Source organism: Salvelinus alpinus, chromosome 39 (genome assembly GCF_045679555.1).
Source record: "Salvelinus alpinus chromosome 39, SLU_Salpinus.1, whole genome shotgun sequence".
Lineage (NCBI taxonomy): Eukaryota > Metazoa > Chordata > Actinopteri > Salmoniformes > Salmonidae > Salvelinus > Salvelinus alpinus.
In genome coordinates this window covers 8,761,220-8,788,479 of record NC_092124.1, presented here as the reverse complement: position 1 = coordinate 8,788,479, position 27,260 = coordinate 8,761,220, and the positions used below count along the sequence as shown (strand labels likewise).

General features: G+C 42.1%; 3 protein-coding genes and 1 long non-coding RNA gene across 8 annotated transcripts in view; 2 read left to right on the top strand and 2 right to left on the bottom strand.

Moving 5' to 3' along the window:
- The window catches only part of LOC139566744 (uncharacterized), a 324,355-nt gene that overhangs the window by 25,167 nt on the left and 271,928 nt on the right, over positions 1 to 27,260 (bottom strand). The window lies entirely within an intron of this gene.
- Positions 92 to 18,441, top strand: LOC139566784 (uncharacterized). 3 transcript variants are annotated; one of them, XM_071388096.1, is made up of 6 exons: positions 125 to 617; positions 977 to 1,101; positions 4,368 to 4,565; positions 13,883 to 13,994; positions 15,061 to 15,185; positions 18,271 to 18,441. In XM_071388096.1, exons 1-6 carry the CDS (start codon positions 335 to 337, stop codon positions 18,439 to 18,441), a joined length of 1,014 nt encoding a protein of 337 aa, XP_071244197.1. In that variant the 5' UTR covers positions 125 to 334. The 3 variants fall into 3 exon arrangements, with proteins under 3 accessions (XP_071244195.1, XP_071244196.1, XP_071244197.1); XM_071388095.1 differs by lacking the exon at positions 18,271 to 18,441 and having other exon boundaries at positions 109 to 617; positions 15,061 to 17,962; XM_071388094.1 differs by lacking the exons at positions 13,883 to 13,994; positions 15,061 to 15,185; positions 18,271 to 18,441 and having other exon boundaries at positions 92 to 617; positions 4,368 to 7,145.
- On the bottom strand, positions 18,147 to 22,046 carry LOC139566811 (uncharacterized). Of its 2 annotated transcripts, XR_011673153.1 has the most exons (4): positions 21,759 to 21,895; positions 20,524 to 20,646; positions 19,890 to 19,999; positions 18,147 to 18,568 (listed from the first exon to the last, which is right to left on the bottom strand). It is a non-coding gene; the product is annotated as an uncharacterized lncRNA (long non-coding RNA). The 2 variants fall into 2 exon arrangements; XR_011673152.1 differs by lacking the exon at positions 20,524 to 20,646 and having other exon boundaries at positions 21,759 to 22,046.
- Positions 21,834 to 26,930, top strand: LOC139566758 (uncharacterized). Of its 2 annotated transcripts, XM_071388049.1 has the most exons (6): positions 21,834 to 22,116; positions 22,495 to 22,625; positions 22,844 to 23,035; positions 24,816 to 24,965; positions 25,308 to 25,419; positions 25,565 to 26,930. In XM_071388049.1, exons 1-6 carry the CDS (start codon positions 21,834 to 21,836, stop codon positions 26,530 to 26,532), a joined length of 1,836 nt encoding a protein of 611 aa, XP_071244150.1. In that variant the 3' UTR covers positions 26,533 to 26,930. The 2 variants fall into 2 exon arrangements, 1 of the variants encoding a protein (XP_071244150.1); XR_011673140.1 differs by lacking the exon at positions 25,565 to 26,930 and having other exon boundaries at positions 22,844 to 23,822.

The following is a 27,260-nucleotide window of genomic DNA, read 5'->3' as shown; positions in this document are numbered from 1 at the left end:
TCTCTTAATGTTCGTTTCTTTATTCGTTTAGTCTATTCATTTAGCTGTGCTTGACTACACATTCCAGTACAGTAGAGGCGGCATGCACCTCTAACGTTTGAGGACCGCCGTAATATTATAGAAGAAGAAGTAAACGGAAGTCAAGCGACCAAATACAAATTCCACGTTAGCGTTCTTGTTTAGACGTTTAACAACACCCTAGACTGAAAAAAAAAATACTAATTGAACTACACCGCGTTACATACTTACCTCAGGTAGTGTTTAATTCGCGTTGGAGACGGGACTTGGTTGATAGATGTTATCTAGGTAACGCTAGCTAGCTGCTTAGCTAACAATGGCTAACTGTATGGTTTTTCACACTCAAATAGCCTCCGTCATGGAGGTGCTAGCTAATGCAGCCGTGGCAGAAATCTGTAAACTCGTAGACGACGACTATGCAGTGTTTCGTTTGGAAATAACTCAAAGCCAGAAAGAAAACGGGGCATTGCGGAGGAAACTACAGCTACTGGAACTAAAGGTGGCACGGGAGCGGGCAGAGAGGACAATACGAGAGCGCGTCCTCGCCAGTCGTCCCAGTAGTGTCAAGATCGTTGACCGATACAGAGGAATGGCAAGAGGTACGTTTTGCAGAAGGCTTAGGCTGCGCGGCCTGTCGACGTTCATATCTCAGTGCCTGTCGCCCCGTTCCCTTCTGCACGTGTGTTAGAATTGGGTCTTGTTAAGCAGGATAGTAACACTTGCGCGAAGACACTATCATATTCTAACCAGATTCTTGATTTACTGCCTTTCCTATTATCTACTCAATGAAAGCAATGTGATGCATGTTACATAATAATACATCGATCAGTAAATAGTATATCAAGAATTTGATTAGTTATCTTACATCCTTGTAAATTCTAGACGATGTTTGATAAATATACCGTTGAGCATTGACAGTAGCTAACCTACGCCTATTTTCTCCCAACCTCACACTCAGGTGGACATCTCACTGGAGGCCACAGGAGCTTTGTGAAGCCAGCTGGTCACAACACATGGAGCGATGGCCAACCAATCACTGACGAGGGCACTGGAACCTCAATTCAGAACATTATTGTGATAGAGGTCAGTGTAATAGAGAGCAATATTAAAGGCGCATTTTTTTAGGCACTAACGGAGGCTAACTCCGCCATGGCTCGTTGGCCAAAGCTTATGGGGAAATTATTATTAGTTTTTTTTTTTTTTTATAAATGCCGAAAATAAGGTCTGGTGAACGCAGGCTTAGGAGATCTTATACGTTGTGTTATATGAAAATCATCAGCTAACATAACTTTGTGAATTTTGAAGCATTTATGTAATCAAAACAAGTGAAAAGATGTGCTAACACGTAGAAAATAAAACTACATCTGCCTTTGAAGTCTCGCTAACAGATTTAGCTTACCTTATCAAACGGACCCAAAGTTAATTTATTACAACATCGTTCTCAAAACTATAACCTTCCCGCTGTAGAGATATGGTTGCAGCCTGAAGAAAAATAATATACCATCCTTGCGTTTTCGTTCGATCTGGTAAAGGGCTCCACAGGCTGTATGATTTTAGCCGTCTTATGTGGGCAAATTATTAGGTCGTAAACGATTATAGGAAGTCTTGGCTTGTTCAGTGTGACCGTTTAGGTCGGCCGATTAAGTACTACTACGTGCGTTCGTAGACTCTGACAAAGTTTTGTCAGGTTTAGAAATGTTTAGCCTTTATCGTGTAGAGTGGCTGGTGTTAAGAGCTGATCCGGGGGACTGGCCCATAAGAACACAATATAATAGTTTGATTTAAACGGTTACATGCTTTGCAAGAAGAACGATTTCCCTAATAATCTTTTTCATGACACATCTGAAATCAGGCTACCTGGTGCGATTCTGTGCATTTATCAAAAGCCGCAATCAAAATAAACATTCTACCACAGCATCCATGTTATTTTGGGTAAGCCTATTTGATTCTGAGTTCGGACATATAAAGTTTGTACGTGAAAACTATTTCTAAAATGCATACTTTTCCGTTTTTCCGAACTCACTTCACTCGTACATAAGCATAGAGTGAGACTTGCGCTGCTGGTGCAGGCACATGCGTAGATCAAATACACCGCTGTAGTCGCAGAATGTGACGACCGAAATTATCCATATTATACAATCTGGCCAGGTTAATATCAAGATGTTGGTAACATGTAGGTCCGTTTTTGGGTTGCATTCCAAAAATTCAGCCGCACAAATGTACGTAGAGCTACGTAGAAAGCAAAAAAAAAAAAGCTAACTAGAATGTTGGTGGACTGTAGCGTAAACTAGTTTACGTAGTCGGCGTAGAGATGTAAAACAAACACACAAAAAACGGATTTATGTTGTAGTTAAATTTTTATGACCGTTAGGGACTCGTTAGCAACTTACATATTTTGAGCACATAAAGGCTTCATAATATCAGTCAGTTAACATTACATTTATCTCATAGAACAAAACCTATAAGAACCCCTGAAGCCTTGTGTTAACCTCAGGTCTTACTTTTGGCTTATACCCCAAACCTGATGATTTCCCCCCAGAGGAATGCCCAACGAACCAGAGGTAGAAAATGCTAACTCATAACATTTTTGGGGGACTACAAGCTGGCGAGCTCAATAGTATTGCATAAAAAAACAGTCTCTTCAGTCACTCCTTAATCTTTTTAACTGATGCGAAGTGAGATTTCACTTGGAACTAACTTCAACTTTAAACAATAATGTTTACTCTCTCTTTCATGTAGGCTATTTTTGCTTTGATTTAATCAGCAGCTCTATTTTCCCATGTGTGCTGTTATTCATTAATATGTGTTGGATGCGGTCTCACGATCTGCAAATGTGAGTTGCGGTTGTTAACAAATGCTATTTGTTGATTATTAGGAATACAGTAATACTTCTGGCATTTCTGGAAAGCTCCAATTCTCCGCTTTAAGGAAACCACTTATTTACCCCCATGACAGTTATGATGGGGAGTAAAATCAGAGCTGTAAATTGTTTACCCTGTAGCCAAGGCTTTATAGTATATGGTTAAGTATGGCTGGCATTGGTTACAATATGCCACAATATCACTGTTGCCAGCTATGGTATAAGAGGGGATAGTAGAACTAGATGTACAAGGCTATCTGAATGTGCACATGATGGAAGTTAGACGTTGCCTAAATATTTTATTATTTAATAGAAAATAATGCACTGACTTACGTGACTAAAATGTCTGTGAATAAGGAAGTGGAAGCTATTATGAGCATGATGGAAGTTAAGTTAGAGGTTTGTATGACCTGTTCAGTAAAACAAAATAACTACAATGATTAAAATGATTGTGACTATAACTAGACTAAAATTGACCAGAGTTGTAGTCAACTGATAATAACTAAAACTAAGAAGGATGAAATTACTAAAATGGGTATTTTAGTCATAAAAACTCAACCTAAAATAGGTGACAAAATGAACACTGCAGCCATCGATCTCTGTGCTCCCCAAAGAGTCACCCTTCAGGCTAGTAGGTTAGCCTAGATGTTTGACGAAATCACCATTTCAGTAGTTCATCAAAGTAGAGAAGCCATACTTTTAAGACTGCTAAATAAAAACGTTCAATCAATGAACTTATTGTCATGTAGAGATACCTAAGCAACTGCATTCTCGTGTCTCTCTATCGCTCTTCCTCTCCATGTCTGTCTGCCAGCCCCACTGGCAAGAACCAATGAGAACAGGCAGATGAAGATGCAATTGATTCTGGTCATTGTAGTTAATTACCACATTTTCTATGCTTAACTATGATGAGTTGGGCAACATATCCCAGAGAGAGATCTCTCTTGAAAAACGGCACAAACGGCACGTTGAGAGCAACAACAAACCAACAACAAACTAAATGGAATTCAAATAATTGAGTCCATCAATTAGTTATTTAAAAACCAACATTTCGGTAAATAACTCAGCATCACAACAAGCTCTTATTTAATCTGAATAAATGATGACCAAACTACAACTGAGATTTACCAATTAGAAACAATTTGAATATCAAACTCACAAAAATGATAATTATACAATTACTAACTGTGATGGTAATTGTGATTGTAGCCATTTGGAGAACCAGGAAGAAAAAAAAGAATTATGACGGTGATACCACCACACATAATATAATTGAAAAGCCCAGACTGTCTTCTCAAAGGTACAACATGACCTGACACAGGTCCTGACACATGTATGGCCTTAATTAGAGATACAGATCAAAAAGGAATGTCCATTAGAGAGGGCAAATTAAGGAGGATAGGGGATAGGGGAGCTTGTGAGACTTCTCTACGACGTTGTTATCCAATTCAAGTCATGTACCAATAATAAGCTCCTCTCTTCTTGTCAGTCTGTAGATGCAGATGCTGCAGGGCCCGGAGGATCGCCTCTGGTCAAGCAGGAGAAGTCTGAAGGAGAGGAGGACCCAAGGCACAACAGAGACATCCAAACTGGAACAGCGGCTGGAGCAGCAGCAGCACCCACTATAGCCACGGAGGAACCCACCACTGCTCCAGCGCAGCCCAGGACCCGACACAGCATCACGGAGGTCAGTGGAACGCCGAACGCCGTCCTCAAGTCAGAGACAGACACGGAGACATTAACTGTAACACGCAGGCTCTTACCCACAGAATCTGACCACAGATCAGACCCAGACAGACTGGGGCTGGGGAGAATGGGCTGTCCTCCTGCTCCCAGTTCAGATTACTTACCAGTATTTCACCAGACCCAGAGGACAGTTCATTCCCGTGGAGCTGGTGAAGGAGACACATTAGACACTGGCAGTGATGATCTGTCTTCCTCTTACGCTACAGAGATGGAACCTGGCAACATATCCTTGGGTTTAGAGACACAGACTGATCTGTCTAGAGGGTACTGGAGCCAGTACAGTAGTAGTGTGTACTCTGAAGGGTGCCTAGATAAGAAAGGGGAGGGTCTGGTCATAGATGTGAAAGTGGAGGGTGATGCCCCTCCCATATGGAATGCAGATAGTCACCTAGGAGATGGACACTCACAGGGCAGAGAATTCTTAGATTACAGGGGAAGCATAGAGACAAATCCAAATGTCGCAACCCACTCCCCTTTACACGCGTTCAGGGATCGCGACCCAAAGTCCACGTCGATGGGGCTTTCTGATTCACATGGCCCCGTCCTTTTCGATCAGGTATTGAACTCAAACGACAGGGCTAGAGCCCAGGCTCGGGCAGGAGGAGAAACATCAGGCAATACTAAAGAGAAGCGGTTCCTCTGCATGTTCTGTAACAAAGGCTTCAGCTGTCCCCAGAAGGTGGAGAGGCACCAGAGGATCCACACAGGTGAGAAACCCTACAGCTGCCCCCAGTGTGAGAAAAGGTTCTCCCGCCAGGACCACTTGAAGTTGCACCAGAAGGTCCACACAGGGGAGAAACCCTATAGCTGCCCCCAGTGTCACATGCGCTTTACCCAGGCTGGCAACCTGAAGATGCACCTGAAGGTCCACACGGGAGAGAGGCCATTCGCCTGTACGCACTGCGGGAAGAAGTTCTCAGAGAGGAGATACCTCAGGATACACCAGCAGAAAAACCATTCCACTCTAACATAGAAAGTAACCATTCCACTCGATAGCTTCTGGCGTTTAGATCAAACCCTGCATTAAAGACAAATATTAATTAACATTGTTGTCAACAGAAATTATGCATTTGGAATAACCAGAGTAACAGATTTCAGTGTTGAATATTCCTGGGCAGAATATTCCATCCAGACATTGTGATATACACTGAATGTATAAAACATTAGGAACACCTTCTCTTTCTATGACAGACTGACCAGGTGAATCCAGGTGAAAGCTATGATCCCTTATTGATGTCACCTGTTAAATCAACTTCAGTCTGTAAATGAAGGGGAGGAAGCAGGTTAAAGAAGGATTTTAAAGCCTTGAGACATGGATAGTGTATGTGTGCCAATTAGAGGGTGACTGAGCAAGACAGACTAAAGTGCCTTTGAATGGGGTATGGTAGTAGGTGCCAGGCGTACTGGTTTGAGTGTGTCAAGAACCGCAATGCTGCTGGGTGTTTCACTCAACAGTTTCCTGTGTGTATCAAGAATGGTCCACCACCCAAAGGACATCCAGCCAACTTGACACAACTTTGGAAGCATTGGAGTCAACATGGGCCAGCATCTCTGTGGAACGCTTTCGACATCTTGTTGAGTCCATGTCCTGACGAATTGAGGCTGTTCTGGGTGCAACTCAGTATTAGGAAAGTGTTCCTTATGTTTTGTACACATAACGCACATCCACACCTGAAAAGTCTGTTTCATATTGTGTTTGTACTGTGTAGGATATATGATGTTCACAAATGAACCCAAAACACTTTTAATGAGAAAATGAAAAGTTTCTTTGTGTATGTGTGGTTTTCATATGGTATATTTAACACTTGTTTATGTTTAACCCCTTCCACCCGTGGAAATTGGTCAATATGGATAGGGCCAAATTGAAATTTCTAACAGAAGAACTATTAAAAGCATATGCATTACCATGGTAGAAATTGAAGGAGAACACTTTAGAGTTGATGGGGAAATTATTTGACCAAAGGTGAAGACACAACAGTTCACCTGACAAGACTGAATCCAAACAGTACACTGTTGATTTTATGTGCATTGGACATTTACTGTACTTTTCATGGCGTTTGTCGATAACAAAATCTGAAAATACTCTGGAAACATTCAGTAACATAATAAGAATACTCATTGTAATTTTGGAGTAGGAGCAAGATAAGTAACAAAAATGGTTTGAGTGAGAGGTCTAACTGGTTTTAAAGAAGTGTGCATTGTTCCGAAGTAATTTCAATGCACTTTTATGACATTATGGCTTATTTGAGCTCTGCTAGCATTGCCATTGAGGAACTGAAGCAAGCACACTTGCAGTTTTTTGTTTGGAACACAACCCTGCGTCCCCACCATCACACAATTTGAGACCTTGGGACTATAAAGGTTCTCACATTTTGGTCAAAAATGTGTTATTCACATAGTTGCTCTTTAGGTGGTCCTTCACATGTGTGATGTCAGAATTGTGATAAAGAAAAGGTGATATCTTTGCAAACATCTTTGAATCACACAATGATGTGCTGTCAATAAAACATAATTGTATGTATGATGATTCACTTATTGAGTCATGAAAGACACCAAAAAACAGTTCTGGGATTTATGAAAAATAATCCAAACATTTTGCAGATAGAACCTTATAGGGCCAAGTCATTGATTATTCATATCATAGGTTCTGGTCCTCTCTTTCAATTAATTACTTTTTCAGAAGAATGGCCATAATTTAAGCTGTTTACAAATAAATACAGGTAGGTGCCTTAGAGCATGTTTAACTTCGGGATCGGTGTCCTGTCTACGGGACGATTGAGCTAACGTAGGCTCATGAGATTGTAAGTGACAAAACATTTCCCCCAGGACATAGACATATCTGATATTGTCAGAAAGCTTAAATTCTTGTTCATCTAACTGCACTGTCCAAATTACAGTAGCTATTAAAGTGAAAGAATACCATGCTATTGTTTGAGAGTGCACCATTTTGAACGAAGTTATTAATAAACAAATTAGGCACATTTGGGCAGTCTTGATACATTTTTAACAGAAATCAAATGGTTCATTGGATCAGTCTGAAACTTTGCACATACACTGCTGCCATCGAGTGGCCAAAATCTAAATTGCACCTGGGCTGGACTAATACATTATGGCCTTTGTCTTGCATTTCAAAGATGATGGTACAAAAAAATACAAAATAACTTTTTTCTTTTACCAGATCTATTGTGTTCCATTCCTTTAACATTTCCACAAACTTCAAAGTGTTTCCTTTCAAATGGTACCAAGAATATGCATATCCTTGCTTCAGGGCCTGAGCTACAGGCAGTTAGATTTGGGTATGTCATTTTAGGTGAAAATGTAAAAAAGGGGGAGGATCTTTAAGAGGTTGTTAAGGCCCATTAGAGGCATTGCTGTTTTTCAATACGAAAACCTCCATGGAAGGGGTATTTCACAAAAATTGCAAAGTTACGAAATGTATTGATAGTTTGACTGTAGTTTGATTGTGGGTGTCAGAGACCCAAAAAACATATCAGTTTCTCATCCAGAGCTAAGCTTTAGCTTTTGCTCGTTCTCCATAGGATATGGTGTATTTGTCACTTTAGTAAACTATCGCTTTAACAAAATGTGTGATGAACATGAATTCATATATTGATGGGATTAGAAAGAATGATATTCTCTTAATTTAGTCATTACATATGTACTTTTCAAATGAAATATTTGTAACATGCTATGCCTGATATGGCTGAACCCTGATAGAACCTTATGGCTCTGAAATGTCAATCTGTGAATGCACATAGAATGGAGTCATGAGTGTATTCAAGTGCGTGTTCCGCGGCTAATGTTCTTCACAATACGACAAACACAGGCTCATTGTGTTCAGGACAACCCAGGGTTTAACGCATGTCATCCTTGTAACTGTGGATCAAACATGGTGATCATAAACGTTTATACTCTAAATTACATGTTTTCAAAAATGGAAATGTGAAGTGCACATTTGGACACAGGTGTGTGGTTTGCTCGTATGACATCAGTGGTAGTTATTATAATCCTCAACGTCTCATCTTTCTGAACACATTGACTCAATTCCCAGCATCCCCCTCACTCAGACAACAACAAATGTGCTAAAGTAACCCAATTAACAGGTGGGATGGGGACATCTTGTTGCGCAGTGCTCAAGTTTATAACGGATGTCAGTCAAATCTCATACAGTGATGGGAAGCGGAGCTCTGACGTCATATACAGTGGGGAGAACAAGTATTTGATACACTGCCGATTTTGCAGGTTTTCCTACTTACAAAGCATGTAGAGGTCTGTAATTTTTATCATAGGTACACTTCAACTGTGAGAGACGGAATCTAAAACAAAAATCCAGAAAATCACATTGTATGATTTTTAAGTAATTAATTTGCATTTTATTGCATGACATAAGTATTTGATACATCAGAAAAGCAGAACTTAATATTTGGTACAGAAACCTTTGTTTGCAATTACAGAGATCATACATTTCCTGTAGTTCTTGACCAGGTTTGCACACACTGCAGCAGGGATTTTGGCCCACTCCTCCATACAGACCTTCTCCAGATCCTTCAGGTTTCGGGGCTGTCGCTGGGCAATATGGACTTTCAGCTCCCTCCAAAGATTTTCTATTGGGTTCAGGTCTGGAGACTGGCTAGGCCACTCCAGGACCTTGAGATGCTTCTTACGGAGCCACTCCTTAGTTGCCCTGGCTGTGTGTTTCGGGTCGTTGTCATGCTGGAAGACCCAGCCACGACCCATCTTCAATGCTCTTACTGAGGGAAGGAGGTTGTTGGCCAAGATCTCGCGATACATGGCCCCATCCATCTTCCCCTCAATACGGTGCAGTCGTCCTGTCCCCTTTGCAGAAAAGCATCCCAAAAGAATGATGTTTCCACCTCCATGCTTCACGGTTGGGATGGTGATCTTGGGGTTGTACTCATCCTTCTTCTTCCTCCAAACACGGCAAGTGAAGTTTAGACCAAAAAGCTCTATTTTTGTCTCAACAGACCACATGACCTTCTCCCATTCCTCCTCTGGATCATCCAGATGGTCATTGGCAAACTTCAGACGGGCCTGGACATGCGCTGGCTTGAGCAGGGGGACCTTGCGTGCGCTGCAGGATTTTAATCCATGACGGCGTAGTGTGTTACTAATGGTTTTCTTTGAGACTGTGGTCCCAGCTCTCTTCAGGTCATTGACCAGGTCCTGCCGTGTAGTTCTGGGCTGATCCCTCACCTTCCTCATGATCATTGATGCCCCACGAGGTGAGATCTTGCATGGAGCCCCAGACCGAGGGTGATTGACCGTCATCTTGAACTTCTTCCATTTTCTAATAATTGCGCCAACAGTTGTTGCCTTCTCATCAAGCTGCTTGCCTATTGTCCTGTAGCCCATCCCAGCCTTGTGCAGGTCTACAATTTTATCCCTGATGTCCTTACACAGCTCTCTGGTCTTGGCCATTGTGGAGAGGTTGGAATCTGTTTGATTGTGTGTGGACAGGTGTCTTTTATACAGGTAACGAGTTCAAACAGGTGCAGTTAATACAGGTAATGAGTGGAGAACAGGAGGGCTTCTTAAAGAAAAACTAACAGGTCTGTGAGAGCCGGAATTCTTACTGGTTGGTAGGTGATCAAATACTTATGTCATGCAATAAAATGCAAATTAATTATTTAAAAATCATACAATGTGATTTTCTGGATTTTTGTTTTAGATTCCGTCTCTCACAGTTGAAGTGTACCTATGATAAAAAATTACAGACCTCTACATGCTTTGTAAGTAGGAAAACCTGCAAAATCGGCAGTGTATCAAATACTTGTTCTCCCCACTGTATAGCATGTTACTGTACAGCCACTGCATTCCAATTTAGGCGCTTATCAATGACAAAATCATGTATTTTCAACACGTACACGGAATGACGGGCTGTGAGTGGAAAGGGTTAATAAACACAAAATGGGACTTTTCATTCTAAGACTTTCAGTGAGACTCTTTAGTATACATCACATCTGATCTCACCCTATTCTGCAAACACCTGACAGCGCTTTATAACCAATATACACTTACTAAATATACCTACACATACCCACACACTAACAAACACCTACTGTACTTGTCAAAATAGTTTAGTCAGGTTTGTCTGATTTTTTTGTTTATCATAGCTGACTTGTTATTGCCCACATCATATTTATGTACACCATGATGGGTTTAACAACAATTAAGTAATTCTGTAACTACAGTGGGGATGGGTAAACACACCATGTTGAAAGTCCATGCCTTTCAATCATCAAACCATCAATACTGCATTATGTACATTTTTGGGCGACCCCACCAAATTCACATAGAAATGACAGTTATAGATCTGTCATTCTTATTGAAAGCAAGTCTAATAAGCGGTAGATCTGTTCTATGTGCACTATTTTTATGCTTCGCGTTCAAAAGTTACATTTTTGCGTCTTTAACTTTCGGTTTTGTACACCAGCTGGAAATACTTTTTGATTATTGACAAGATATTTCACAGAGGTTTAGATGGTACAACGATTCCCTACACTTAGATAGGGTTGGGCGGTATCCACATTTTCATATTGTCATACTGTCCTCTCAACCCAGGAAACAAACAAATAAAAGCCCACTGGGTGTCTTACCATAATTCTCACAAAATTGTCACAATTAATAGCAAATTTCCATGGAGGCTGATAGCTGAATATGTTAACAAGCGCAAACGAAAATAAACGAATTGCAAAGGCAGGCAATCCAGCTCATGAAGTTAAACATACCGATTTTTTAATTTTTTTTTATTGTTTGGACATTTACAAGTAAATGTGAATGAGAGACATTGTGCAAATGAACAAAGTTTTGATACATACAGTACTGGCTCTCAAGCAGCATGTCTACAACTGTGTATGTGTGGAGTCTGTAGTCGCTAGGGCAACGGGCCTGCCTGCTATGAGAAGAGAGAAATGCAAGGAAATCAAGATAAGTGGCATCTGTACAGATAACTAATCCAAATGGCTTTGACTTCTCAAACACGACAGAAAGCTAACACAATATGATGCCCCACCACCTTATTAAAACAGACACTGACTTAGCAAGTTAAACTAGGGGTCGTGTTAACGCAAAATTCAGTTTTTTTTTACGCAGGGAAAAAAACAACGCATAAGAAATATCTTGCTGCGTTTTATAAACGCAGATCTAAAATGCTTCTTATTGTAATTTGTGCTCGGCATCAGAGCAATTTTGTACTTCAGTTGCAACTCCTCTTGAATGAGAATTCACGAACAGGCAGACAGTACTCAGACTGATGTGTAGCTTTTTTTCTCCGGTACATTTCTTGGTGTAGCCAGCCTATTTTCGATGGTAAAATGCTAGATTCACTTTAAGCAAAATATTAAGACATGTAGCTAGCTAATATTCTTTCTATGATAGGTCTAAACATTAGAAAGATATTGGCCATCCATCGTTTTTGGTAGAAAAAAAAGACTACTTTTTCATTGTAAGTCCATTTACTTGTGTGGCTGCCAGTCAAATAGCGTTGCACTTCTGTTGTCATCTGATGAAAATTAAGCAATTTTCTGCCGAATGTCTTGCTCTAATCTATTTTCTGTTTAGAAAAACTATAATTGCACGTCCCTGATCACTCTCTTGATGCAACAAAAAAACTCCCAGTTACCTTTAAATATAAAACGCGACCCATGTCAATACACAGCTGGACTTACCTGCTCCCGCTTTTTCCTGTTGTGCTATTTACAAACAAACACGTGACTGGCTCAACTGTGCTGGGGACCTAAGTAAGCTTCGTGTTGATGACATGTTTCTTCAATAAAAGATCCCTGAAATTTTCCATATGCACAAAAAAACGTAATTCTCTCAAATGTGCATACATTTCTTTACATCCCTGTTAGTGAGCATTTCTCCCTTGCCAAGATATTCCATCCACCTGACAGGTGTGGAATATCAAGAAGCTGATTAAACAGCATGTTCATTACACAGGTGCACCTTGTGCTGGGGACAAAAGGCCACTCTTAAATGTGATTGCAGGAATGTCCATTAGAGCTGTTGCCAGAGAATTGAATGTTCATTTCTCTACTATCAGCCACCTCCATTTGAGAAAATTTGCCACTACGTCCAACCGGCCTCACAACCGCAGACCATGTGTAACCACGCCAGCCCAGGACCTCCACATCTGGCTTCTTCACCTGAGGGATCGTCTGAGACCAGCCACCTGGACAACTTATGAAACTGGGTTTGCACCAGTGTTTCTGCAAAAACTGTCAAACCGTTTCAGGGAAGCTCATCTGCTCATCGTCCTCACCAGGGTCTTAACCTGACTGCAGTTCGGCGTCATAACCAACTTTAGTGGGCAAATGCTCACCTTTGATGGCCACTGGCACGCTGGAGAAGTTTGCTCTTCAAGCATGAATCCCGGTTTCAACTGTACTGGGCAGATGGCATCGTGTGGGCGAGCGGTTTGCTGATGTCAACGTTCTGAACGGAGTGCCTCATGATAGTTATGGCATGGGCAGGCATAAGCTACATACAATGAACACAATTGCATTTTATCAATGGCAATTTGAATGCACAGAGATGCCGTGACGAGATCGTGAGGCCCATTGTCGTGCCATTCATCCGCCTCCATCACCTCATGTTTCAGCATGATAATGCACAGCCCCATGTCTCAAGGATCTGTACACAGTTCCTGTTCTTTCCCAGTTCTTCCATGGCCTGCATACTCACCAGACATGTCACCCATTTAGCATGGTTGTGATGCTCTGGATCGACGTGTATGAAAATGTGTTCCAGTTCCCGCCAATATCCAGCAACTTTGCACAGCCATTGAAGAAGAGTGGGACAACATTCCACAGGCCACAATCAACAGCCTGATCAATTCTATGTGAAGGAGATGTCGCGCTGTACGAGGCAAATGGTGGTCACACCAGATACTGACTGGTTTTCTTATCCATGCCCCTACATGTTTTTAAGGTATCTGTGACCAACATATGCATATCTGTATTACCAGCCATGTGAAATCCATAGATTAGGGCCTAATGAATTTATTTCAATTGACTGATTTCCTTATTTGAACTGTAACAACGTAAAATCTTTGAAATTGTTCCATGTTGCGTTTTTATATTTTTGTTCAGTGTACATTTGTATAGTATCAAATCAACTAACATGTTTGCGTAGTACTCATAGCAATCCCTCATTGCCCAATCAGAAGATGCTCATAGCAGGGTGCTCATATCAGATGTCTTGATCCAACATCCTCTCCCTCTGTATCTCTTACAGTCAGTAGACAAGGAGGATGGGAAGCCTGATCTGCTGCTGGTCAAAGAGGAGACAATAGAAGACGGACCAGAGAGCATTGACCTGCTGAGTGGACTAAAGATGGGGGAGCAAGGTGAGGGAGACATACATATAACCTACATACAGTAATAGATCTTCAATGGGAATAGTGATGCACCTGGCTATTCTTTTTATTATATTATTTCTTGATTCATAAAATGAAGTTAATAAAACATGTTTACATACAAAAACACACATTATAATGAATGAACATGACCAGGGCCTGATTTCCCTATAGCGATGGAACTTAGGCTTACAAGTTTTTTTTACAGATGCATCTTTCTTACAACGTCCTAAAATGTAACATGCGTTTCCCAAAACCCCACGCAGAGAGAACGTTCGCTAAGTGCGTTGTTGAGGCATGTGTCGATACTGATAGGATCGAAAAAGAAAGGCAGCGCTGCTGTCGGATCAGCGTTCTCCCTTTCCAATCTTACCTTTAACATTTGAATTATTCCACAATACTGACGACGGATCAGCTCCTAGAGATAGTATCAACTATGGCTACAAATATTGAGGTGGCTTATTCTAATGCGTACCCTATAATAATGCACTAGATCAAGGTTTGGAACATCGTTGCGCACATGTTACACATCATGAAATATATTGAGGCAAAAATGACAGACAGTAGCATACAAATAGCTAAATAAAACTAAACATTCAAAATAAAGGTCTCTGTAGCCTATAGGCCTACTGTATTTATTTTAATACAGTCATCTGGGTTTTCATTTGAAGCATCTTTATATCCTTCGCTTGTTATGCAAAGAAATGAGCAACTTTGGATTTGTAGTTTTGTAGTCACTGTCACATTCGTTCTGAAGTTATCGGCTGTCACAGAAAGACCGATAAACATCTTGATTCTGTGTATAAAGTGATGCGGATGGGCAAAAAAAGCGACGTACTTAGCTGTTCTACAAGTGGTCTGAGGCAGTCGTTAAATAACGAGCGTTTTCAAGAGCAACTTTAGTAATGATGGTTTCGGAAACAGATTAACGATGCTCATACGAAGGTTCTAACGATGAACGTAGCCTTAAGATGCTTTTGGGAAACCGGGCCCAGGTAACTAACTCAAAAAAACTCTGCCATGTTTTTAAAGTCTATTTTCTAAACGCTTCCTGCAGGTGGTTGGCAGGAGGATAACAGAGAAGACTGGTCGGCCATCTTGGATTCCCAGACCCAGACGGGTGCCAAGGGCCCAGTGGATGACATCACTGAGCAGGCCCGGACCAGAGGCGACATAGTGGAGGTCAGTGGATGGGACAGCATCTTCAACACTGGACTGGGGAACAACACTGTTTACCACAACCAGAAACAGACAGTCGAACACAAAACAACAACCGAACATAGTCTCCATGACAACAGACTGGCTGAGACCAGGGCGAGGCGTAGATTTTGTCTGCGGGGACAGGGAGATGTCGGTATGCAGCGGGAGAGAACAGACACAGACTCCGCGAGTGATTCTCCGTCCTGCTCCTATAGTTGTGATTCAGAGAGACTGACGGCGCCTCAGGTTAACCCCCTAACAGGTGCTGCCTTCAGCCTGCCTTCTATAGGATCTATAAACTGGAACATGGACCCTGCGACAACACAGACACTCCCTGGCCTTCGTCCTCCTCACACTCTCCTAATGTTAAACCAGACCTCGGACAATGCCAAAACACTAAATGGCTACACAAGCCCATTGACAAATGATGGTAATAGAGACGGAATCAGTAAAGGTGTCAGCACCAAAGAGAAGTGCTTCCCGTCTTCGTTCTGTGGGAAAGTCTTCAGTTTCCCCGAACAGGTGGAGCTCCACCAGAGGATGCACACAGGGGGGAAACCTTTCGGCTGCCACCTGTGCCGGGTCAGTTTTTCAGACTCGTCCAACCTGAAGAGGCACCTGAGGGTCCACACAGGGGAGAAGCCGTACAGCTGCCCCCAGTGTGAGAAGAGGTTCTCCCGCCAGCACAATATGAAGATGCACCTGAAGGTCCATACGGGATAGATGTCGTTCGCCTGTACGCACTGCAGGAAGAGGTTTTCAGAGAGGAGCTACCTGAGGACACAACAGAAAATGCACACAGCGCATGTATAGTAATATGTACAGTGCCTTCAGAAGGTTTTCACACCCCTTGATTTTTCCACATTTTGTTGTTACAGCCTGTTTTTAAAATTGATTACATTTAGATTTTTTGGTCACTGGCCGACACACAATATCCCATAATTTCAAAGTGTAATTATGTTTTTAGAAATGTTTACAAATTAATAAAAAATGAAAAGCTGAAATATCTTGAGTAAGTATTCAACCCCTTTGTTATGGCAAGCCTAAATAAGGTCAGGAGTAAACATGCGCTTAACAAGTCTCATAATACATTTAATGGACTCACTCTGTGTGCAGTGATAGTGTTTAACATCATTTTTTATGACTACCTCATCTCTGTACCCCACACATACAATTATCTTTAAGGTCCTTCAATCGAGCAGTGAATTTCAAACAGATTCAACCACAAAGACTAGGGAGGTTTTCCAATGCTTCGCAAAGAAGGGCACCTATTGGTAGATGGGTACAAATAAAAAAAGCAGACATTGAATATCCTTCTGAGCATGGTGAAGTTATGAATTACACATTGAATGATGTATCAATACACCCAGTCACTACAAAGATACAGGCGTCCTTCCTAACTCAGTTTCCGGAGAGGAAGGAAACCACTCGGGGATTTCACCATGAGGCCAATGGTGACTTTAAAATAGTTAGAGTTTAATGGTTGTGATGTGAGAACTGAGGATGGATCAACAACATTGTAGTTACTCCACAATACTAACCTGACTGACAGAGTGAAAAGAAGGAAGCCTAAACATTCCAAAACATACATACTGTTTTCAAATAAATTGACAAAGCAATTAACTTTTTGTCTTGAAAACGAAGTGTTATGTTTGGGGCAAATCCAATAAAACACATTACTGAGTACCACTCTCTATATTTTCAAGCATAGTGCTGGCTACATCATGTTATGGGTATGCTTGTAATTGTTAAGGAACGGGGAGTTTTTCAGGATAAAAAAAGAAACGGAATGGAGCTAAGCACAGGCAAAATCCTAGAGGAAAACCTGGTTCAGTATGCTTTCCACCAGCCACTTGGAGATTAATTCACCTTTCACTAGGACAATAACCTAAAACACAAGGCCAAATCTACACTGGAGTTGCTTACCAAGAAAAAAATAAATGTTCCTGAGTGGCCGAGTTACAGTTTTGACTTAAATCTGCTTAAATCTATGGCAAGACCTGAAAATGGTTGTCTCGCAATGATCAACAATCAATTTGACAGAGCTTGAAGAATAAAAAAATAATAATAATGGGCAAATGTTGCACAATCCAGGTGTGGAAAGCTCTTAGAGACTTACCCAGAAAAACTCACAGCTGTAATCGCTGCCAAAAGTGATTCTAACATGTATTGACTCAGGGGGTTGAATACTTATATAATGTAGAAACAGTATATTAGTGTTTTCTAATTATTTAATTTTTTACTGATGTTTGACAGTGTTTTTAGTAGATCATTGACAAAAAATTACAAATCCATTTTAATCCCACTTTGTAACACAACAATGTGGAAAAATTCAAGGTGTGTGAATACTTTCTGAAGGCACTGTAGTACTTTTTAGTTTGTTTGTAGTTAATTCTGTTGGTTTTGGATGTAGTAGGGAACTGGATGAGGTGAACTGAGGAAAGAATGAGTATGATAAGGCAGAGTAGATGATAAGGTGATGGTTGGTGTTGATGGTGTCTGTAAAAATGCTTCACTGATCAAAAGTGACAACCTGTCATGTTTGATGTTGGTGTTTTATGAGGAAGTGATAGTGCCTTAATTCATGTTTACTTGACATAAAGTAGTGAAGATGTGTGTAATGTTGAATCTTTTCAAAAACTATTCTAAAATGTTTTTGATCAAAGTGAGATTTACCTAAAAAGTCAAGTGTTACCATACTAAGAAAAGTTACTACTTGTCATGTATTGTTTTGTACAATAAAAGTACTGTACACCAGGTTACGTGAATGTATGACCATTTTGTTCAAATCAAATACAAAATTGACACTGTGCTGACTGACTTGGATATTTTTGTATCATTGCAGGTACTGAGTTTCCATTATCTCAGTCGAACCTAAACATTATACTTAATTCCTGAATCAACACATATGGACATTTTTTATAATAAACTCCAATGACTCCATATTGTTAGGTACTTTAATCACATTGTTAGAGATGGGCCTTACTGTGGTTAACATTTTATAATATGTCATGTTCAGCAAAGACTTAGAAACCTTTATATGCTCTTCTGTACTATTTGTTTTTAGGGCAGTGACAGGATCTCTGAAGTGGCTGGTGACAAAACATGGCCCCGGATCAGGAGCCTGGATCAGGAGTCGTCGCTGTTCCTTCCCGAGTCGGAACCAGGACCGAACTACGAGATACAGAGACTCTCCACCACCACCACACAGAACACAACCAGTGGACAGGTAGACTGAACATCTTCAGTCTTGGTCGTCATCAAAGGGGCAGAGGCTCCAGTCTGCAGAACAGACCCTTCTCTTCACAGTCTCAGTGCAGGGATGAAGCAGGGCCTGGGGCTGATAGAGATAGACCCTCCTGTTCCTATGATACAAACACCACAATATCCATGATGATCAGAGCATGTCATCCTGGGAACCAGTGGTGAACCTTGAAGGCCTTCTAAGCCTTCAGAGAGGATATATAGATTGATTTGAATGTTTTTGTGAATAGGCTGCTTATTCTTTGACACTATTTGAGGCTGTCTCTCTGCCGTGTCTGTGTTTGACCAAAACCGCGCTCTCTTTTAGCCATGGAGTGCGCATGTATTACGGTCGCTGTCCTTTCAGCACCACGAGCCTCACTTTTGATGTGTCACTGTTGTTACTTTTGGTGATGGTGTGATAGTGGTGTTAGGCTACAGTAGGTTGTGTAAACAGTGGTTTTTGTTTTGTTGGTTGCATTATTTTATGCTGTGTGTTACATTTGTGTCTGTGCTGTTTCTGTCTCTGTGTAAGCGGCAGCCCGAAGCGCGGCCAGGGCTGTTTGATTCATTCATAATGTCACCAAAATGCATTGCTCCTCCTTCGCTATAAATTGAATGGTCCGGCTACAGAAGATACAATGTAGGCGTTTGGAAGATTTTTGGTCCCTCTGAAGGCTTAGGTCCTACAGTAACAGTTCGCTAGAAATAGTCCCTCCTGTTCCTATGATACGAACAAACAAACACCACAGTGTCCATGATGAACAGAGCAGGTCACCCTGGGCTTCAGCCTTCACAGAGAGTGTGTGGGAGACTACCCTGGTGGGAGTCTTTCAGTAAGTCTGTCTTCTCCTTCAGAGTCTTGTCAAATGCCTGGTGACTGGGTTCATAGAAAGCCTGGACCTGGGTCTAGCCTTTCTCAGTTACCTCATGGTTACCCCACCAATACAGATGGGTCAGGATGGGTGTCACCACGAGAAGTGGTGAAGACAGCACACAATCCAAACAATGGCTAGAGGAGGGAGCTCAAAGACTAACCACCTTAGTTAGGGTGTTGGCTCCTGTTTCTACCTCCTCCAGTGTCATTGGGTCACAAAGTGGGAGGGCGAGCGTTAGGACGGACGCAGTCAAGCAGTACGACTGCCCCACGTGTGGAAAGCACTTTTCTAAGGCGAACTATGTGACGAAGCACCAGACCATTCACATCAAGGAGAGGCCCTTCAAGTGTAAGCTGTGTTACAAGAGCTTCTCATTCCTGAGTTACCTTATCAGACATACGAATGTCCACAACAGGGAGAAATTGTGGCTTGAGATGTACGCAGGGGAATGATTCTTTAGCTGATTATTTTATTATCATCCTGTGAAGTGTCCTGGGGTAAGAGTTTAATTTTTTTTGTATTACTAAGTCCCCCATTTGAGCATCTAGGTATGCAGTATACTCACATTCTCACATGATACAGACTAGTATTTTGGTTCCTGGGACTGGAAGACTTCTCAGCGGAGGAGTTGCATCGAGTATTGTCACGAGCCGTACCACCCTCTCAGGCCCTAGCCTAAGAAGGGAGATATGGAGCTTTGAAGGACAGAAGAATTGGGAGTATTGTAAATGTATTATTTTTAGTTGTGTGGATTAAGTTTGTCTACACCACGTATTAATTTACTATTTACATAGTTTTTTCAACCCCGTTCAGTTGGTGGCGGCAATACACCTTTTTGGGATGTAATCCGCCATAAAACCCACAGAAGAAGAAGTTAAGATGGATGATGAGGAGGAAACCTGACTGACGACTGTGGCAAGTTTTGGGAGCATGGAGAGGCCAGAGATAAATTGGGATAAGGAACAGAAGGTAGGTATTGGACAAAGGCCATCAGTGTGTCTGCTGCAAGCAGTACTGCGGATTTAGGCATGGCATGAGCGTGGTAAACGGAAAGACTTGGTTATGGATAGCAAGGAAGAAGTAGAAGAGCGAAGTGCAATGGGAAGATGTGTGTTGAGGAAGAATGGTTCCAAGTACAAACCGTATTCTGCTGTCTGATGGCTCAGGAATTTTACCTGACGAGAGTGAGGATGAATTACCTCTGGTGGCAGGTGTGGTGAAGACCTCCAAGTCCAAGCAAAGGATGATTTGGGTGCAGTGGGAGTGACATTTTTGGAGAAAGTGGATCCCTGCCTTTTGGCTGATTCATATGTAGTCTCAGGCTGGGTAGAAAATAAATTGGTGTTGTTAGCTCGAAATGGACTTGTGATGATTTTCTGTGTTTCTTCTGTCTGTGTTTCTTTGCGTTATGTGCCTAGGGAAAAGACTTGGATGACTTGCCTTTGAAAGGAGTGATTACTGGGTTGCTGTTAAGTGTTGAGGTTGAGCAACTAAAATGGAATATTCCCTGTGTCTGTGACGCCCGCCGTTTTGGTGCGCCTGGTGGCGAGCGTCGTGAAACTGATTAGAAACTGTCTGTCCTTTTGAGTTTTGAAGCAGTCTTTTCCTGATAGTCAAGTTGGGATATGTCAGTTATCCCGTGAGAGCTTTTGTGCCGAACCCACTAAGGTATTTCAGAAGCCAAGCTTATGGTCATGTTGTAGGATTCCAAAATGTGAAAAGTGTGCAGGAGGGCATGGGACAAAGGAATGTGTAGTATAGGTGGAAAAAAACATTGTGTAAATTGTGGGGGTGCCCATGTTGCTGGGGATCAGAAGTGCCCGGTGCAAGAGACAGGTTGAGGTTGCCAGGGAGAGCAGAGGATGATGGGTCAAGGGCCTTGGCCAATAGAGTGATACGAATGTATGCTTCAGTAAGATTGGCTTCTTAGCATTCATTGCCATGGTTATCAACTGTACCGCAGAAATGGAATGTAAATCACAGAAAATATATGTTGTGGTGGCAGCTGCTACAGTAAGTACTTGGATTTACCAGGTTTTACTGGAGAAGAGTTACAAGGTCTGCTGAACGAAAGAGTCCCATCAACCCAAACAGTTAAAGTAGTGGAATTGGGTGGTGATTTTTATTTGTGTTATGAAATAGTGTTATATAGGTGCTGGGTTAGTTGGTGGTGTTTTTTTCTCCTCCCTTTTGCCCGTTGTTTATTTTTGTATCACAAAATGTAACGTGGCCGATCACACAGTAGGTGGCGGCATGCACAAATAAAATGTGCCTACACCATGATACCAAAGAAGAAGTAGAAAACGGAAGTGAACAGTAATCGTGCATGTTTTCAATTTCCACGTTAGCGGTTTTATTGTTGTAATTTAGACGTTTATTAACACCATGGAACTCAAAATATGACTAATTTAACTGTACAGCATCACATACTTACCGCAGGGGGTCTTTAATTCACGTTGGAGACAAGACTTGGTTGATAGAGCTACGTAACGCTAGCTAGTTGCTAACAATGGCTAACTGTATGGTTTTCCACACTCAAATAGCCTCCGTCATGGAGGTGCTAGCGAATGCAGCCGTTGCAGAGATCTGTAAAGTCGTAGACAACGACTATGCAGTGTTTCGTTTGGAAATCTCTCAAAGCCAGAAAGAAAACAGGGGGTTGCGGAGGAAACTACAACTAATGGACTTGAAGGTGGCACGGGAGCGCGCAGAGAGAACAATACGAGAGCGCGTTCCCGCCAGTCGTCCCAGTAGTGTCAAGGTCGTCGACCGATACAGAGGAATGGCAAGAGGTACATTTCCCAGAAGGCAGAGGCTGCGCGACTTGTCGTGGTTCATTTAATAGCTCAGTGCCTGTCGCTCCGTTACCTTCTGTACATGTGTTCAGATGTGTTAACCAGAATTGGGTCTTGGTCAATTTTTGGATAGCAAGCACTTGTGCAAAGACACTATCATATTCTAACCAGATTCTTTATTTACTGAATTTCCTATTATCTACTCAATGAAAACAATGTGAATACATGGAATACAATACATTGATCAATAAATGGTATATCTAGAATTTAAGAAGTGTTACCTTACTTTTTGCCAATTGTAGACAGTGTCAATAGTGTACAATATAGCATTGACAGTAACTAACTTAACCACCACTTTTCCCCAATCACTCTCAGGTGAAGGACATTTCACTGGAGGCCACAGGAGCTTTGTGAAGCCAGCGGGACACAATACATGGAGAGATGACCAACCCATAGCTATAGATGAGGGGAGTGGAACCTCAACCCAGCATGTTATTGTGATAGAGGTTAGTGTCATTGTGTAACATTCAAAATGAAAGTACATAGAATGTGGCTAATTTATTTTAGAAAGGCTCCCCTTAGCCATTCATTTGCTTACATGGTCATCCTTAATTATCTGCCACATGGGAGCTCGTGAGACTTCCCTACGACATTGTTATTATATTCCCTGATTGTTATCCAATTAAACTAATGTACCGATAATAACCTAGTGTCGTCTTGTCAGTCTGCAGATGCAGAGGCGGCAGGTCCTGGAGGATCGTCTCTGGTCAAGCAGGAGAGGACTGAAGGAGACGACCCACAACACAGCAGAGACATCCAGACTGGAGCAGCGGCTGGAGTGGCACCCCCTGTAGCCACAGCAGACCTCGCCAACGCCACGGCGCCTCAGCACAGGACCCGATGCAGCATCACGGAGGTCAGTGGAACGCCGAACGCCGTCCTCAAGTCAGAGACTTTAACTGTAACACAAAGGCTCTTACACACAGGATCTGACCACAGGTCAGACCCAGAGAAACTGGGCTGTCCTCCTGCTCCCCGCTCAGAGTATTTTCTTTATGGTAGCCCGAGGACGGTTCATTCCCATCAGGACTCAGGTGATGTGTTAGAGACTGTCAATTATCCGTCTTGTTCTTACACTACAGAGATGGACCCTGGCAACATGCCATTGGGTTTAGAGACACAGACTGATCTGTCTAGAGGGGACTGGAACCAGTACAGTAGTAGTCTATACGCTGAAGGGTGCCTAGATAAGAAAGAGGAGGTCATTGTCGTAGATGAGGTGACTGTGAAAGTTGAGGGCGATGCTCCTCTGATATGGAATGAGACTCACTTAGGAGGACACTCACAAGGCAGAGATTTCTTAGATTACAAGGAAAGCTTAGAGACTAATCCAGATGTTATGACCCACTCCCCTTTACACAAACTCAGGGATCACGAACCAGTGAACACATCGATTGGGCTTTCCGATCAGGTATTGAACTCAAACGACCAAAGGGCAAAGGCTCAGAGAGGGGGACCAAAATCAGGCGGTAGTAAAGTGAAACGGTTCCTCTGCATGTTCTGTAACAAAGGCTTCAGCTGCATCCAGAAGGTGGAGATCCACCAGAGGGTCCACACAGGGGAGAAACCCTTCAGCTGCTCCCAGTGTCACATGCGATTCGCTGAGGCTGGCAACCTGAAGAGGCACCAGAGGGTCCACACAGGTGAGAAACCCTACAGCTGCCCACAGTGTCACATGCGTTTCGCCCAGTCTGGCAACCTGAAGATGCACATGAAGGTCCACACGGGAGAGAGGCCTTTCGCCTGTACGCTCTGTAGGAAGAGGTTCTCAGAAAGGAGCTACCTCAGGATACACCTGCAGAAAAACCATTCCACTCTATAACATAGGAAGTAAACATTCCACTCGATCACTTCTGATGTTTAGATCAAACCCTGCATTAAAGTCAAAGATTCATTTTAATTGTTGTCAGTAGAAAATATCCCCAGATGAATTTGGAATAATGAGAGTAACAGATTTATGTGTTGAATATTCCTGGGTATAATTTTTCCATCCAGACGTGTGATTTATAATGTATATATAAGCCTAAAGTCTGTTACATATTGTGTTTGTACTGTGTAGGCTATATGATGTTCACAAATGCCTATTTCATTACCTCCATTAAACTACTTAATTCTTTCCCCCCCAAGACATTTTTCCTGAGAATATTATTGCAGTTCATCTAGTTCATGCAGATGTTTGTTGAGAATGTGTGGTTTTCATATGGCGTATTTAGAACTTGTTTATGTTTAATAAACACCAACATTTGACTTTTCATTCTAAGACTTTCATTGAAACTCTTCTTTAGTATACATCCATCTGATTACACCCTATTCTGCATACACCTTACTGAACGTTATAACCATTATACACTTATTAAATATACCTACACACTAACAAACACCTACTGTACCTGTCAAACTAGTTTAGTCAGGTTTGTCTGATGACTTGATTTATCATAGCTAACACATCTTTACGCACAACATATTTATGTCCGCCATGATGGGTTTAACAACAATGAAGTCATTCTGTAACTACAGTATCGGACTCAAACGTAGTGGGGATGAGTAAACACTCCATGTTGAAAGTGTGTTTATTATCTGTGTGTACGTACCTGAGGGAGTGTATGTCTGTAATCTGTAACATCTCTCTTTTCCAGGAGGAGGAGGGTCTGGAGGTGATGCTGGTGAAGGAGGAGGGTCTGGGGAACCCCGAGGGGACCATGGTCATGGAGGACAACCAGACTACACCTCCTGAACCCACAGAGGAACCATCTGAGCAGCACAGGACCACACACAGTCTCATTGAGGTGAGCCCACTGTAAACTATTGATTGAATGGTATTAGGTCAGAGCCCGTATCCACAAAGTCTCCAAAGTAGGAGTGCTGATCTAAGATCTATTTACCTTTTAGATCATAATGAGACCATGTAGACAAGTACAGACCTGATCCTCTATCAGTACTTTGACTCTTTGTGGATACGGGCCCAGGTCTTGATGAATTTTGTCTTAAGTGTGGGACCATGCCTTTCAATTATCACACCATTAAATAGTGTATAGTACTCATAGCAATCTCTCATTGCCCAATCAGAAGATTCTCCATAGAAGGGTGCTCATATCAGATCCAACATCCTCTCACTCTGTATATCTTAGTCAGTAGACATGGAGGATGGGAAGCCTGATCTGCTGCTAGTCAAAGAGGAGACAATAGAAGACAGACCAGAGAGCATTGATCTGCTGAGTGGACTAAAGATGGGGGAGCAAGGTAAGAGATAAATACATATAGCCTACAGCAACTTATTTTTACATACAAAAACACATAATGTATCAACTTCACCAGGTAATGGACAAAAAAAACTCCATATGTAGAGTTTTCTGCCGTGTTTTTAAAGTCTAAAGTCTTCCTGCAGGTTGTTGGCTGGAGGCTAACAGTGGAGACTGGGTGGCCATCTTGGATTCCCAATCCCAGATGGTTGCAGACAAGGGCCCAGGGGACATCATCACTGAGCAGGTCAGGACCAGAGGTGACATAGTGGAGGTCAGTGGATGGGACAGCGTCCTCAACTCTGGGCTGGGGAACAACAATGTTAACCACAACCAGAAACAGACAGTGGAACACAAAACAACAACTGAATTTAGTCTCCAAGACAACAGAATGTCTGAGACCAGGGCGAGGTGTAGATTTGGTCTGCGGGGACGTGGAGGCCAGGTTCGTATGCAGCAGGAACGAATAGGCACAGTCTCGGCTAGCGAGGCTCCATCCTGCTCCTATAGTTGTGATTCAGAGAGACTGATGGCGCCTCAGGTTAACCCCCTAACAGATGCTGCCTTCAGCCTGCCTTCTATAGGATCTATCAACTGGAACATGGACCCTGCGACAACACAGACACTCCCTGGCCTTCGTCCTCCTCACACTATCCTAATGTTAAACCAGACATCAGACAATGCCAGTGCCTCAACACTAAATGGCTACATAAGCCCATTGACAAATGATAGTAGTAGTAACGCTGTCAGTAGCTCCGGTGGCAAAGAAAAGCGCTTCCTGTGTTCATTCTGTGGGAAAGCCTTCAGTTTCCCCAAACAGGTGGAGATCCACCAGAGGATACACACGGAGGAGAAACTATTCGGCTGCCACCTGTGCCGGGCCAGTTTCTCCCACTCGTCCAAGCTGAAGAGGCACCAGAGGGTCCACACAGGGGAGAAACCCTACAACTGCCCCCAGTGTGAGAAGAGGTTCTCCCACAAGCACCAGCTGAAGATGCACCTGAAGATGCACACGGGAGAGAGGCCATTCGCCTGTACACACTGTGGGAAGAGGTTCTCAGAAAGGAGCTACCTCAGAATACACCAGCAGAAAATGCACATGGCCCATGTATAGTATAGTGACATGTAATGTAGTACTAGTTAGTTTGTAGTTAATTTTGTTGGTTTTGGATGTAAAGGAAACTGACAAAAGAATAAGTATGATGAGGCAGAGTAGATGATATGGTGATGGTTGGTGTGATGGTGTCTGTAAACATGCTTCACTGATGAAGAGTGACCAACTTAGTCCCTTTTGGTTGATGCTGGTGTTTTATAGTGAGGTAAGGATAGTGCCTTGATTCATGTTTACTTGATATAAAATAGTGAAGCTGTTTTAATGTAATGAACCTTTTCCAAAGTATTCTAAAATAATTTATCAAAGCGAGGGTGGCAGATTTACAGAAAAGGTCAAGTGTTACCAAAGTTATTCTACTTGTCACGTATCGTTTTGTGCAATAAAAGTTTTGTACTTCACTATGTGAGTGTTTGACCATTTTATTGAAATTAAATATAAAATTGAGTCTGTGCTGACTGACTTGGTTATTGTTGTTGCAAGGGACTGAGTTTCCCTTATCTCAGTCAAACCAAAACATTATACTTAATTCTTGAATCAACCAACATGGATTTTTTAATAATAAACTCCAATGGCTCCATATTGTTATGTACTTGAATCACAGTGTTAGAGATGGGCTTGACTGTGGTTAACATTTTATAAAGTCATGTTTCTGTGTGAACAGTAAAGCGTTTCTTATATAAACCTTTATGCTTTTCTGTACAATCTTAGTTTGCAGTCCATCAAGGCCT